The sequence below is a fragment of the Artemia franciscana genome, chromosome 13 (assembly GCF_032884065.1).
Source record: "Artemia franciscana chromosome 13, ASM3288406v1, whole genome shotgun sequence".
In the NCBI taxonomy this organism is placed as follows: Eukaryota; Metazoa; Arthropoda; class Branchiopoda; order Anostraca; family Artemiidae; genus Artemia; species Artemia franciscana.
Window position 1 is genome coordinate 17,288,506 of NC_088875.1, and position 15,347 is coordinate 17,303,852.

Sequence of the window (15,347 nt, forward strand, 5' to 3'; positions counted from 1 at the left end):
TGAAAGCACCAACAAACTTAGATTCTCCATTGCATAACATGCCCAATCCAAGGATCATTGTCAACAGAAAAAAGTTTATTTTATTTTATTGGATTATTATTTTAACAGGCAGAAATATGAAAAATGCACCATAGGGTTTAATTTTGAAACTTTTGCCAAGAAGGGACAAAAATTTCAGTGAAAAGGCCTTTTTGGAGTTTTATCGGAAAAAAGTGAAAAAAGGACAGACCTCTTTCTAGATATTAAAAAGTATATTTTGCCAACCTAGATTTTCGCAAATTCACGCTACTGGGGTTTTGTCTCCCTTCATTACTTAAAAGACTTGATAGCATTTCAAACTTTCGTGGTATGTTTTTAGTCAGTCGGTTTCTATTCAATTTTCTGATTGCAGAGAAAATGTAAAAGTAGCGAAATCCAAATTTTTTCCCCTTCGTGACAAAAATTAAACCCTGCAGTAAATTTTTTCATGTTTATGCCAGTTAAATAAAGAATAAAATAATATGAAAAAAGGTTGACAACTATCCTTAGAATAGGGATGTTATGCCGCGCTTCATTTTTAACCGATGTTAACTAATGTAATCAATCAAATAAAGCTAGTTAATATTAGTAAATATGACTATTGACAAAAAGACTGAAAGAAGAGGGACAGGAATAAGATCCGCTAGAGCCATTCATGGCGCATAGAGCGTCAAATGGACGATTTACTTACTGGCCAAGAGAATGGGGGACGGCCGAAAACTAATGGTAGTTGCGAAATATCTGCACTATCACTGCCGTTTTACCTGCAAATTTGATTAGAAGATTGACAGATGACCCTTCCAGTTGACGCCCCCTAAGTCCTTTGCTTGATTGTTCATTTTAAAGATTCTGCAACAAATTTTGGCTAATATGCATTGCAATAAACTGATATTTTATGCCTCAGACTACAAATTATATCAAGTAAAAGAGAAAAAGAAAGACTGTCAAATCAGATGGGAACAGTATACATCAACTGGGAGTAAAGCCACATGTAATTTGTATTCCTTGTCTAATGAAAATAAAAGTGTGAAGTTTTACAAGTTACTGTCGTTTGACCAGGAATAACAACCCTGTCGTTCATTTCAGTTTGTGGAAAAACTAATATTTCCTCCTAAAGCAGCGGTGAATATTCAGCAGTGAACTCAGAATTTTCTGAGCATATATGGTTACAAAAAGAAATAATCCTATGAAATAAGGTCTTCAGGAAGGATCCAAGTATGTTTGGTTGACTCTTTGCATCTTCTTAAAACATTTTGAGGGTTACAAACATGTTTAGAGGTTTTTTGTTCCTATTGACATGAAAAATTAATTGGTTAAGTGATAATATTTTTTTTTTGCAAAAACTATGATTTTACCTCTTTTCGTGATTCTTTTTTTTTTATCATGGTATTGTAATTTGAATTTTCTACCATGTTATACGAGTATATTCGTTCACCAATAGGCAAAACTAGTGTGATAGAACTATCACGTCCACCAAATTCTGTAATGAAATGTAATCGGTAGAGTATGGTTAGTCACTGAAAATTTAAATCGCTTAAAATAGTAAGGTAGAGCTACCGAATGAAAAAAAATGTATAGCAGATAGAAGTCAAATATACGCTTTAAATTATTATACACGGGCATTGTTGCAAAACCACGACTTAGAATAAAATTTTCGCCTTCGGCAAAAATTAGGGAAAACAAGAGGCGGTAAGCCCATCCCTACCCCACATTCGAGACGTCCCTAGCGACCCTTCAAAGCAAATATAGCCACGGAATAAACACGGCTTTGCGCTTCTTGTTCGTGGTCTTTGGTGACTTTGTCCTACAATGATTTGTTAGTATTAATGACAGCAGGATGTTACGCGTTGGCAGTTATATTTAGAGAATCAGTTATATTTAGAGAATCATTTAAATGCTGAGCCATCAACGTCCTAGTAGTCCCTCTATAGTAGCCTTGAGTCAGCTGTGGTAATTCAAAATGTGGTATGTCACATAGCATAAATTTTAGAGGAGATTTACGAAACGGAATGTGTTCAGCAGTTTTTTTTTTAACTCCAGTTAAGAACGAGCCATATTTTTTTTTAATTTTTTTTAGCAACTTTTAAGCACCAATAAAATTTTACGGGTATTAAATTACACAAAGGCAAGTAATGGTCCAAACAGTCTCTAATCTCAAAGAAACAGACAAAAAACCACATTGTGGTAACCCCTCTCGAATTTTAAAAATCTGTGGTTTTAAAATCACAAGGTGATGAAATCCCATTGTGAGTTAAAAAATTTTGTCCGTTCTAACGACTTCAAATTTCCCCCACCCAGGCCAATTAGGCAGAATCTAACTTTTTGGTCTTTTTATTAGCTTAAAACTTCCCACAGGAGGCTTTAAGCGCGATTCACATTTTGAAAACTTGGGGCTATGTGTCTCTCCAGAAACAGGAAACAATATGATTGGATTACAAAAGCACATCAGAGACGTAAACCGACAAACTAAACCATCCTTTTACCTTAGACCTATAGAAGACTCTTTTTTTTCTTGCCTTAGTTTAACATGATGTGAAATTCTTAGTCACTTTAATAAAACAATTCGGCTTTTTCTCTTAAAATGTTAAATATATCCAGACTAATACACTAAGAAACAAAACTAATTTTCTATGACTCTAGTTTTCTTCTGTATACATTAATAATTACAGTTAATAGGACTTGTGCATTTTAATCTTCGACTAAAAAAAATTAGATGACACACAATGGTCTGTTGTGCTATTACAGTTGAAGTTACATTATTAGGTCAATCTCTTTATTATCTAAAAAAAGAACAAGTTTTTTCAGCTGAAAGTAAGGAACAACATTAAAACTTAAAACGAACATAATTTATCAAGTATATGAGAGGGAATGCCCCCATCCTCAACACCTCGCCTCTTCAGGCTAACGTTTTTCTTCACTTTGAAAATAAGTGACTATTTGTTCTAATTAAAGGACCCTTGTGTTTCAAGAGTCATTAAAAAAAAAAAAAAAATGAGATACAGTTTAAACTTCATCGTACATAGCGAGGTGTTGAGGAGGGGGTGAACCCCTCATGCACGCAATAATTTCTGTTCGTTTTAAGTTTTGATGTTATTTCTTACTTTCAGCTCAAAATACTTTTTTTTTCGTTTAATTCCTGATCGTTTTTTTAAATAATGCCAGGATATTTGGCTCCACCTCCATAGGAAAATAGCCTTCCCCGCGGAAATATCTTCTTGGCAATTTAATCCTGGTGAAAATTTACCCCAGACAACTACCCTTAACATCTCCACGCGTAAAATTGAGTCGGTAAAGAGAAAGCAGGACAAATAAAGAAATTTCGTATAGAAATTCTGGCAAATTCTCCCAGTATAAAATTTACCATGGAAATTTCACCCCTTGAAACTTCCCTCTCCGTGGAAAATATTTTCCGGGCAAAATCCCTCCTGCAGAAAATTTTTCCTCCCCTCCCCACATGAAAAATTTCTGCATTCTTCCTAATAACAAATGCTATACGTAAACAACAGGCAAATTTCATTACCTAAAGACCTTTCCCCAGGGGCCGTGGGGGGTCATGTTATCTCCAAAGACATCATTATTAGGCCTTTCCACTCTGCTGAACAAAATAGCTATCTCAAAAAAAATTTTTGGATGATTTTGGGACAAAAGTGGCGTGGGAGGGGGCCTAGCTGCCCTCTAATTTCTTATTACTTAAAAAGGGAGCTAGAACTTTCATTTCCGTTAGAAAGCCTCTTACGGAGCTCTAGGTCCACCGGTCAGTGTAATCATCCCTGTGAAGAAAACAAACAAATAAACACGCATCCGTGATCATTCTTCTGGCAAAAATACAAAATGTCACATTTCTGCAGATAGGAGCTTAAAACCTACACAGCAGGGTTTACTGGTACGCCGAATCTGATGGTAAGATTTATTAAAATCCTATGACTTTTAGGGGATGTTTCCCCATTTTTTCGAATATCGGGCAAATTTTCTCAGGCTTGTAACGTTTGATTGCTATCATTAAACTTAATGAAACTTATATATTTGAAATCAGCATAAAAATATGACTGCTTTTGATATATCTATTAGCATCAAAATTCTTTTTTCTGGAGTTTCGGTTACTACTCGGCCAGGTCGCTCCTTACTTACAGTTCGTTACTACGAACTGTCTGATTACACGTTATGCATACAAAAATCTTAAAAGACGGAAAACATCAGTGAATCATAATGGAAATATGCGTATAATATAATAACAAATCAGAGATTTTAGAGAGGAAAGGGCCCCGAAAGCCTCTTCTTTTCTCCCTGCAATCATCAACACCATATACACATGAATGCACTATCATGCCATCTGCATTATTTTATTTACTTTACTAGGACATATGAATATGCAAGCTGCATCCCCAATTTCATTCCGCTTTGGGATTCATGATACTACAATTAACAAGCTATTTACCTTATTTTAGATGTAAAATTGCATGGACCCGGAACCAAAGGACCGGCTTCAGAATGACAGCATGACCGTAAAAAAATCGTATGATATATGATCTTTTTCAAATATATGTTTATCCCCTAAAATAAATTCGCTGCATGCTAGTTCTCAGCTAAATTTCGCTTAGGCTCATTTTTAGCTATTTTTTTTATAACCAAGCTCTGTTAGAAGAAATAACAATTGCTTTTCCCTATGATAGATAGATAGATAGATAGAGTTATTCACACGAAAGCCCAATTGGGCCATGGTGACATACACAAAACAAGCGAAAAAATACAGTAACAAAGCATAAACTCAAAAGACACTAAAACCGATTATTTAAGAAAATGACCTACCTACAAGAACAAATCTTTCAATAATATTGATGTTTAAGCAACACCTACTTGTCAAAATTTTCTAAACCCAATCGCTCCCCCGACATCCCTACCAAATATTTCCGAGTGCAACTCCCTCAAATCCTCACATTCCCCCAAAAAATGATGCAAAGACTCATCCATCTATCCACACATAGGGCAATTGTAAGGACCATCCCTGAATCTATCCCTCCCTAGATATTTCCTACATTCTCTAAGAACGTATCGCAGACGGAGCTTTTTAATTTCACTGTTTTAATTTTTTTTTTTAGGGTGGAAGATATACTCCAAGACTAATAGTCACCATAATAGCAAACATTATTGGAGCCACAGTTCCAATTGGTTGGCATCTCTCAGTCATCAATGCTCCACAGCATGTAAGTATTTTCCCATCCCTTATCAAAAAATTCTGATTTCCACATGGATTATGTTAGAATTTATCCATTGTACGCGAACCATGACACGTACATTGATGTTCTTTTATTATCAAACAGTAATCACGCTCTCATTCAATGGTCTCCGACAGAGACGTAGACAAGAATTCATTTCTATGGTAGTGGTTTTGGAATGGTTATTTCTATTGCTTAGGAGAAAAAAAAAAACTATAAAGGAAGCCAAGAACCTTGGCTTTCTGGCCATAGAGCCTTTCTTTGATATTCATTGCTTGGTTCTTGCTGACCATCAGTATCGTACGTTTTATGTTTTTTTTTTTTTTTTTTTTTTTTTTTTTTTTTTTTTTTTTTTTTTTTTTTTTTTTTTTTTTAGAATAATAGCTCTTGTCAAAAAAATATAGCCAAGTTGTGTCGAATATATATAATATTTTTAGAAAAGTATAAGATCTCGAGGTTTTCGGAGGAATGAGGTGTTTTGGGGTATTAGCAAATCCTAACTTAATCAATTATTATCTGTTTTTAGGGGTTAATGGGTTTTATTCTGAGCAAAAGCCTCTTTCTCCGTCATTCATGAAAACAATCTAAAGTAGCATCACACGATAAGTGGTCACTGATCTTAAGCTCTTACTCTGTTATTTGCTATATTTCAGTATTTATTGGAAGATTAGACATAGATCATGGTATATAAACCTTACTTCTTCAAAAAATATTTAGTTTGAATTCCATTGGCTATGGATCATGTGGGCATTAAGATCAATGTTCCAATGTATTGTATAGGTCTCACTTTTTTTGCGACCTAGACATCGACTGACAGTTTCGATCAAAACCTAAAAGGTGTTTCCACAGCCGTTGCTAGGGTTGGCGGTGCCTGGGGAAAACTAATTACATCCCTCCCCCTCCCAACTTATACATAACCAAAAAATTTCCAAATTTATGTGAAAAATTTGATCAAAGTGACCCCCAGCTGCGATACCTGGGGCCACCGACCCGGTTGTCCCTCCAACCTTTCAAAAAGGTTTTGCGTGTTTCTGGATGAAGCAGACAAATTGAACAAAACGTGAAATCAATTCTCATTTTCCTGAAATTTCAGAACTACTCAAAGACTTGTGATGTTTTGCTGCTGCTATTCCTTAGTAATTTTTTATTCAGATTAGCATCTCATAGACAAATCATATTGAAACTTATTACCATGTTTAAATATTTTTTTAATGTCTTTGTTCTTGCATCATTTTAATGCTAATGTGCCCATCCTCAGACATTCTGTAGTATTTTTAATGTAGAAATTATTTGCTCTTTCATAACACTTTTCAAAAAGAATGACTTGTTGTTTTAAATTGCATTATTAATTTTTCTTCTTATCCTAGCTGCGCAAGCGGAGACAGAAAACAAATGACCAAATAAGTCCTTTACCAGTGACTTTTACAACTTGGCGGCTGAATAAATATTTTTCAACTCCATAGGGGTGAAAGATTATTTTGTTAAAGTTGTAGCAATATCCATATCTGTTAATTAAATTATGTGGTTGTCACTGTAACTTGTCACACTTAGTAATAGTTAAAATTTGTTAATTTTTCTTTAGACAAACTCTAGAAAGTGAAGTCATAGATAAATGAATATGCCTCTAAAATATTTGTTTGTAAATAAATACGCATATGTTAACTAATAAGAATGCCATGGGCCATAGTAAAAAGTGCAGAAATTAATAGCATCGAATAATTAAATTTATACGATCGAAATGACTAGTAAAAGCGTTAAAATTTCAGTTTTTCACAAATACATGGATTTAGAAGTTTTTGCCTCTATATGAGTCATTCTTTTTCTAACAAAACTACTTAAATTCTTCGCTGAATATACGTTAGACACCATAAAAAGATGGCATCTATTCCTCCCATCTGTTTTTCCAGTCAAAATACTCATCCCTCTGCGCTAGACTTTGATTAAATTCCTGTTGCTTTATTCCTAGATCTTTGTAAAGACCTTAGTTCTTCCAACAGTATACTATCTTCTAATTCTACTGATTTTGGCATAAGAGGTGATGAGTTTCTTTGGTCAAATATTACAAGTCCAGTAGAACAATCTCTGTTGATCTGATCTTCTTACCTCCTCCAAGAGTTGAACATGGCGTCCCTCAGGGGTGAATTCTGGGCCCTGTATTTGTTTCCAATTTATGCAAATGACTGAATTTCACCGTTAGAAATGAAATCCTTACAATGTTGTTGTCTATCTCGTTGTACATTTTCCCGTGACTGTAACCATGGTTTGCTTCCCTGTGATTTTCTTACTACTATTGGGAGCTTCAGTTACCTTGGTAGTATTATTAGTAAAGATGGTGGGAGCAGTGAAGATGTTAAAAGTAGAATAGCTAAAGCTCAGGGTGTTTTTTCACAGTTAAAAAAAGTTTGGAAGAATAGAAAGATAAGCCTACAAACCAAGATTAGAATATTGGAAGCTACAGTGATGACAGTGGTCAAATATGGCTCTGAAGCATGGACACTCCGAAAAGCAGATGAAAATTTACTAGATGTTTTCCAGAGAAATTGCCTACGGATTGTTCTGGGTACCCGGCTGACTGACCGTATTTCAAACAGTAGGTTGTACGAAAAGTGTGGTTCAATCCCGCTTTCTGGGGCTATAATGAAAGAAAGGTTGAGATGGCTAGGCCACGTTCTACGGATGAAGGATGACAGATTACCGAAGATTGTCCTTTTTGGCCAACCGTCTGGGGCTACACGGAAAGCAGGTCGTCCTTGTCTGGGTTGGGAGGATGTCATAAATAAGGATTTAAAGGAAATGGGAACTTCCTGGGAGGGTGTAAAGAGGGAGGCTTTAAATAGATTAGGTTGGAGGAGGAGCGTGCGTAGCTGTGTTGGCCTCAGGCGGATTGGTGCTGCAGTGAGTTATTAGTAGTAGTAGTAGTAGTATTGTTGACGATAGCACCCCTACTAATTCAACAACGAATGAGAGTGGCGGCCCTCTTTTTAATCCTCGCTCTTTAAGCTAAAATCTTTGAGTTTATTACAAATGTTTCTAGTTGAAATTCAACGACCCTTATGTTTCACGGGTTGTTCTTAAAGAATGGGGACAAAATTCAAACTTTAGCATGAAATATGAGGGGTAAGGAAAGTACAACCCCGCTCTTAAAAGAAGTAATTCTTCGTAAAAACTGTTTCAAGACCACCCTTCTTGCTGAAAGATTTTTGTCTTCAAATCTTCACTAATATGAATTTAAGAAAAAATCTTCTCTTTAATGTGTTATGCAGTATATCCGAATTTTTTTTTGAGTGGAGCTTAAGGAAGAATCCGAGTCAATAGCAACCGACACACTAAAGACAGAAGAGACAGAACTACATGCTCATCAAAAGAATCTAATTTTTACGGTAATTTCAAATGTGTAATACGCTTAGAGGTACTCATAGTCTATTAGTTTCAGAAAAATTGTAGTATTTTAGGAAAGAGGGAAACGGCCCCCGAAGCGGGTTGGATCCTCAAGAAAACTACATCATGCGATTCAATTGATTTGAGAACCTCAATAAGAAACTAAATGTCGTTCCTTGGTCATTTTGTGCTTAAAACAATAACTCTGGCTTAGATAGGTTTTAAAATGTTTTTGAGCGGAAATAACGAGAGCGACTCGCTCAGATTCTCGGTGTCGCTTATCTTCTAACTCCATTTGTCTTTCTTCTTCATTTTGGATTTTGATTACTTCAGACAATTTAGCAATGCCCTTTGCTCTAGCTTCCCCTTAGTGGTCTTGTCTCATTTGACGGTCCAGGTTGATTTTCACTCATTATGAATTTAATATGTTCGTGTTGTTCTCTCGGTCTTTTCACGTTTGATAGTTCAGGTGATTCCAAAGAACCATCATTTGTAATAAATGCAAATTTTCGTTTTTTGGGTCTTCCTAAAGGTATTATATAGCTGGTTACATTAGAATTTGAATTTATTGGCCTTATTCACGTATCGAGTTGTTTCTACCAAATAAAAGCACAAACTAATTTCAAAATTGTCAGGTATTTTACTAGTTTGAATCAAAACATTAAAATTATTTTAGGCACCATAAATATTTATGCAGTTTACATTATAACATTAGCAATTCTGAACTGAACTTAAAAAAAAATTCAACTTTTTTATATATGTCTTAAATACATTCCATTTAGAATGTTGTATGTATCATAGACATAAATATGAGACATTCACCCTTGTGGTGGGAGGGGGAGAAAGAATGATATAAACGGAATTTTTAAATAGTTACATCAAAAGAATTGAATTTTAATTCTGAATTTAAATATATAAGTTTCATCAAGTTTAGTCTTACCCATCAACAGTTACGAGCCTGAGAAAATCTGCGTTATTTTAGAAAACAGGGGGAGAGCCCCCTAAAGGTCGTAGAATCGTGATGAAAATAACACCATCAGATTCAGCGTATCAGAGAACCCTACTGTAGAAGTTTCAAGCTCCTAACTACAAAAATGCGAAATTTTGTATTTTTTGCCAGAAGACAGATCACGGATGCGTGTTTATTTGTTTTGTTTTTTTTCCCCAGGGGTGATCGTATCGACGCAATTGTCCTAGAATTTCACAAGAGGGCTCATTCTAACGGAAATTAAAAGTTCTAGTGCCCTTTTTAAGTGACCAAAAAATTGGAGGGCACCTAGGCCCCCTCCCACGCACATTTTTCCCCAAAGTTGCCAGATCAAAATTTTGAGATAGCCATTCTGTTCAAATTGGTCGAAAACCTAATATCTATGTCTTTGGGGATGACTTAATCCCCCACAGTCCCCGGGGGAGGGGTTGCAAGTCACAAACTTTGACCGTTGTTTACATAGTAATGGTTATTATGAAGTGTACGACGTTTTCAGAGGGACTTTTTCGCATTGGGGTTGGGGGTGGGTCGGGGGAGGGTATTATTTGGGAGGATCTTTCCACGGAGGAATTTATTATGAGGGAAAAGAATTTCTATGAAGGAGGCGCAGGATTTTCTAGCATTATTTTTAAAAAAAAATAATGAGAAAATAAATACATTTTTTCAACTGGAAGTAATGAGCAACATTAAAACTTAAAACGAACATAAAATATTACGTATATAAGGGGGTTCGACTCCTCCACAGTATCTTGCTCTTTACGCTTGAGTAATTTTAGTAAAAACAACTATTTATTCTACGGCCTTTGTTATTCGGGTGTCAATCTTAAAGATTTGGGACAAAATTCAAGCTTTAATGTAAAGAGCGAGGTATTGACGAAATTTAAATTTCGTTTTATCTATTCATGTGCGGTGAGCAAAATCAAAACATGTATTAATTCAAAAACGTTCAGAAATTAAATATAAAAAAACAAGTTTTTTAACTGCAAGTAAGGAGCGACATTAAAACTTAAAACGAACAGAAATTATTCCGTATATGAAAGGGGTTGTCCCCTCCTCAACGCCTTGCTCTTTACGCTAAAGTTCTTTTTATTGTTTTAAAAAGTAGAGTTGCGACAAAGAGTCAAACTTTAGCGTAAAGAGCGTTAAATTTTCTTGAATGCAATGACTAGTTTGCAAAAATTCCTGTTGATGCAGCTAAGTTGCTTAAAATGGTAGCTTTTTTCTCTTTTCAATATCCAAGGATTTTCTTTCGATAGGATTTTATCCCTTGCCGTTCATTGTTAAGTACAATTGCATTGTAGGCACAACAATAATCAAGTTAAAAGTCCTCATTGAACAAACCAAAACTTCAGTATTATCCTGTCTCTTGAAATTTCAAAAAAAAAAAAAATCGTGGCTGATGAAATGAATCACTTGGTTGAAAGTGACACGGAACATTTTTGCCTCTTTTTTACACGAATAACACATTTTTCACGGACTTTGAATAAACACCATCCTCGATATCTTCCCTGAAATAAAATAGAACCTGAAATAGAACTTGTGTTTTGAAAATCATGAGTGAACAAGTTTTTGTGCTTAAAGTCTTACGGAGCAGGATTTGCAAACTGGATATTTTATAAATTCAGTAGTTCCTATCTGTAATGCTTGGGGATAAAAAGTGTTTGGAAGGGAGTCATTTTTATATCACTCCTCAAACCCACCGAAAGTCAATACTATGTTAGAAGACATTTCCTTTTCTATGACAGTAATCAAAATAATTAACACATTGTTGCAGGTCATCAAACCTTTTTGTAACGAAAGTATGTATTCTCATTATGGAATTGATCTGAGTGAGTCAAACTTGGATTTAGTATGGGCGTTTGTAGTATCCATCTTTCTTGCCGGTGGGTTACTTGGAGCAGTATTTGGCGACAGGATTCTTCACAAAGTTGGACGGTAACTAGACCTTCTTATTTGAAGTACTGTTTAGCTGGATTATTGCAGGAAAAATATAATTCCCCTCAAAACCCCTGTACTTAAATATGCTAAAAATGATAAGTTTCCTTTTCTTAGTTTTTTTCAGAGGATGCTTCAACATATCGCATTTTAATTTATATCTAAAAATGTCCAAAGCTTCAAATATAAAAAGTAAGCTTCTTGTGATTATATTTTTGATGTTATTTTGTAATATTCTGTCGTTGAGCTTTTTGGCAGGAAATATACTAAAGAAAAACTCGGCAACATTTAACTTTTGCTTATTGTAAGATCGTTTTACTGATAATATCAAAATAACAGAATATATTAATGGAAAAATGTGTATTCTAGAACTTAATTGTCATTAATTATTTGTTATCTCATTCACCCTAAAATGGCAGATAAAAATAAATTGTATGCTTAAAATTTTGATAATATATAAAAAGGACTATGGGTTGGACTTATCAAACTCAGTTGAAGCTCAGACAATAAACGGTCATTGCCCCTCAAAACAAGGGTTTACACTATTGTCTGTTTCTTCACTTATACTACCACAAAATACTCTTAATTTTGGGCTGTCAGTTGTCTATGGTAATAATACCATGGAAGAAATTAATAATAAGGACGACAGTTGCAACGAAGATGTTAAAAACAGAATAGCGGAGGCCCAGGACGCGTTTTCACAGTTGAAATTTCTTTGGAAGATATGCTTTCGAACCAAGATTAGAATATGGGAAGTTACGGTGATGACAGTGGTCAAGTATGGTTCTGGGGCGATGGCGCTTCAAAAAACTTAAAAGGGTCTGCTATATGGTTTCCATAAAAGTCGCCTACAGATTGTTTTGGGTGCCAGACTGATTGACGGTATCTCAAACAGTAATTTATACGAAAAATTTGGTTCAATCCACCTTTAAAGGCTATAATGAGAGAAAGGGTGATATGGCTAGGACAGGTGTTGTGGACGAAGGATGGCAAATTGCCAAAGATTTTCCTTGTCGACCAACCATTTATAGCGAAATAAAAAGCAGGTCGTTCCGGAGTGGGATGGGAGGATGCTGTATGGAAATGTTTAAGGGAAATGGGAACTCCAGGGGAGGGTGTAAAGGGAGAAGCCTGAATAGATTCGGGTGGAGAAGGAGCGTGCGTAGTTGTACCAGTCTTAGGCGGCTTGTTGCTACAATGAGTTGTTAGTAGCAGTTGTAGTATAGTTGCCTATGAACAAAAATAATAACAAATAAGTATTCAATGTTAAAGAAAATTGGGTTCTGGAACATACCCAAAGTAAATGAGGCACAACCAAATGCCAGTGAGAATCATAGAAGACAAAATTTATCCTAGATTTAATGCTTGCATAATCAACACGACATCCTCATCGCAAATGAAAAGGACATATAGGAACTGAAATAACGTGAATCCTGAATCCTGAGCATAAATTATGATCAAACGAAAGAAAGTAAATTCAAAACTGATGAATTTCGTTTAGAGATAATCTTATTGTTCACATTCTTAGGAGCTAATTGTCAACCTATTGTTCTTCATCCATTCACCTGTACATTTTGAATGACTGAACTACTTGCTTTAGAAACACGACTAACTCTTCAAATATTATCATAAATAAAAATACATAATATCTTTTATGCTAATAATATGATGAGGACATTATTTCATTTGAGTCTCAGCACAAACATGAAATGGAACTTACGCTTCATACTTCAGCATAGGAAAAAAGTAAAAAAAGAAAGTTATCTCTAGTCCCATTCCAAATCAGTATTATGCTAAACAAGTATTTGCTAAAAAAGTAAGGAGGATTCCCAGCTAGTGAAAAAAAAAAGAAAAAGCACAGGGCAAGTAGCGCTTCTAAGCAGTCTTCAGTGTAAGCAAAAGGCTTAAATATTGTCAAAAATTTAAGGAAAGCCCAGTAGATAACATACTGCTAGTTGTTTATTATAATTCTCTTATCTTTCGTTGCGCTATTCTTGTCATCTGTTTTATTTTTTCTCCTTAAGATAACAGCACTATCTTATTTTTTGTTTATCTTCTGTTTTGTTAGCTACTTTTGTTCCACTGATTCTTTCGTAAGTATTGCATTAAAGTAAATTACCGCTTTATCAGTAATTTATCTTGTGACTTCAAGGGAAAATCAGTAACAATGGCCAAAGAGGCTATGAAAGAGGAAAAGTAAAAAGTATGGGCTATACGAAAAGCAAAACAAGTAAACAACAGGAAACAAAGGAACAAGATCAGAGAGATTACTTGTGAAAAACCTTTTAACTCGGAAATTTTTCCGCCCTTGTTTAGAATCTTACTTACTCAAATCAGTTCGAATGTTAAATTTGGTCCCTTTCCTAACATAATACAATGGACCCATTTCTAAAATTATTGTATACTTGCATAATAAGTAGCTACTAGTTTGTGCCGCACAAGCAGAAGCGGTATAATTTAATTGCACCTTTCACTATCAAACAGTAACTGTTTGATAGTGAAAGGTGCAATTAAATTATACCGCTCCTTACTCCTTACTCACAGTTCGTTACCGCGAACTGTTTAACAGTTCGCGGTAACGAACTGTGAGTAAGGAGTGACGCGGCTCACTAGTAACCGAAACTCTAAAAACTGAAGTTTGATACCAGTAGATATATCCAAAGAGTCGGGTTACTATGCTGATTCTAAATATATAATATTAATAATATTAATATTAATATAATATTAATTTAGTGTTACCCATCAAAGCCTACGAGCCTGAGGAAATTTTCCCGAATTTCAAAAAAAGGGGGAAGGGGGAAACACCCCCAAAAAATCAAAGAATTTAGAAGTTCCAAGAAGTCTCTACTGTAGAAGTACCGCGGATACGGGTTCATTTTTAATTCTTTTATTTTGCTTTTCTTTCCTAGGGGTGATCGTATCAAACCAATGGTGTTAGAATATCGTGAGAGGGCTCATTTGAATAGAGATTAAAAGTTCTAGTGCTCTTTTCAAGCGACCAAAAAATTGCAGGGCAACTAACCCTCCTTCACTATCCTTTTTTCCTAAAAGTCGTCTGATCAAAATTTTGAAATAGCTCTTTTGTTCAGTATTGTTTAAAGGTACAGTAACCATGTCTTTGGAGATGGTGTGTCCCTCTCCCCCCCCCAGAACCACCTGATGAAATACTGCAAGTTATGAAATTTACCGATTATTTACATAGTATTTTTATAGGGAAGTATACCGACGTTTTTCGGGGAAGGGAGATATTCCCGGGATGGATTTTCTAGGGGGAGAATTTCCCATTGGGAGGGAAGTTTCTGAGAGTGAATTTCCCAGGGGAAATATGGCAAGGAAGAACTTCCCGGAATTCAGAATTGGTTTTATCTGTCTTACTTTCTCGTTGGTAACCCCATTTTACATATGGAGATGCTTATGGTAAATTGTCCAAGGAAACTTTTAGCAGAGTTGGAATTCTCTGGGAGATTTCCAAAGGGAGAAAATCTCAGTGGGGGAATTATCGCCAGGAGAAATTCTCAATGGGGAAATGTTCTACTGGAGACACTCTCCATTGGGGAGCAGAGGATTTTCAGGAAATATTTTTCACACAGGAGAGATTCCCCCATGACCTTAAAAAAGATCAGAAATAAAATGAAAAAAAGTCTTTCTTCAAATGAAAGTGTGCTTCGGAGTACTTTTCAGGTGGAATCGCAAGCGAGAGATTTTTTAAGAGGAGATTCACAGCGGGAATGGAATTGTCCGGGGGTAATTTCCCGGTGGAAAAAATTTACATGGAGGAACTTTCAAAGGAGGAATATTTCGTGGGGGAGTTTATC

At 35.3% G+C, this 15,347-nt stretch overlaps 1 protein-coding gene across 4 annotated transcripts in view; it reads left to right on the forward strand.

The window, feature by feature from the left end:
- The window catches only part of LOC136034590 (solute carrier family 2, facilitated glucose transporter member 14-like), an 86,793-nt gene that overhangs the window by 35,729 nt on the left and 35,717 nt on the right, over window positions 1-15,347 (forward strand). For all 4 annotated transcript variants that reach the window (XM_065715859.1, XM_065715857.1, XM_065715860.1 and 1 more), the window contains exons 2-3: window positions 5,115-5,219; window positions 11,372-11,532. In XM_065715859.1, the coding sequence (XP_065571931.1) occupies window positions 5,115-5,219; window positions 11,372-11,532 (266 nt within the window). The remainder of the gene's footprint in view (window positions 1-5,114; window positions 5,220-11,371; window positions 11,533-15,347) is intronic.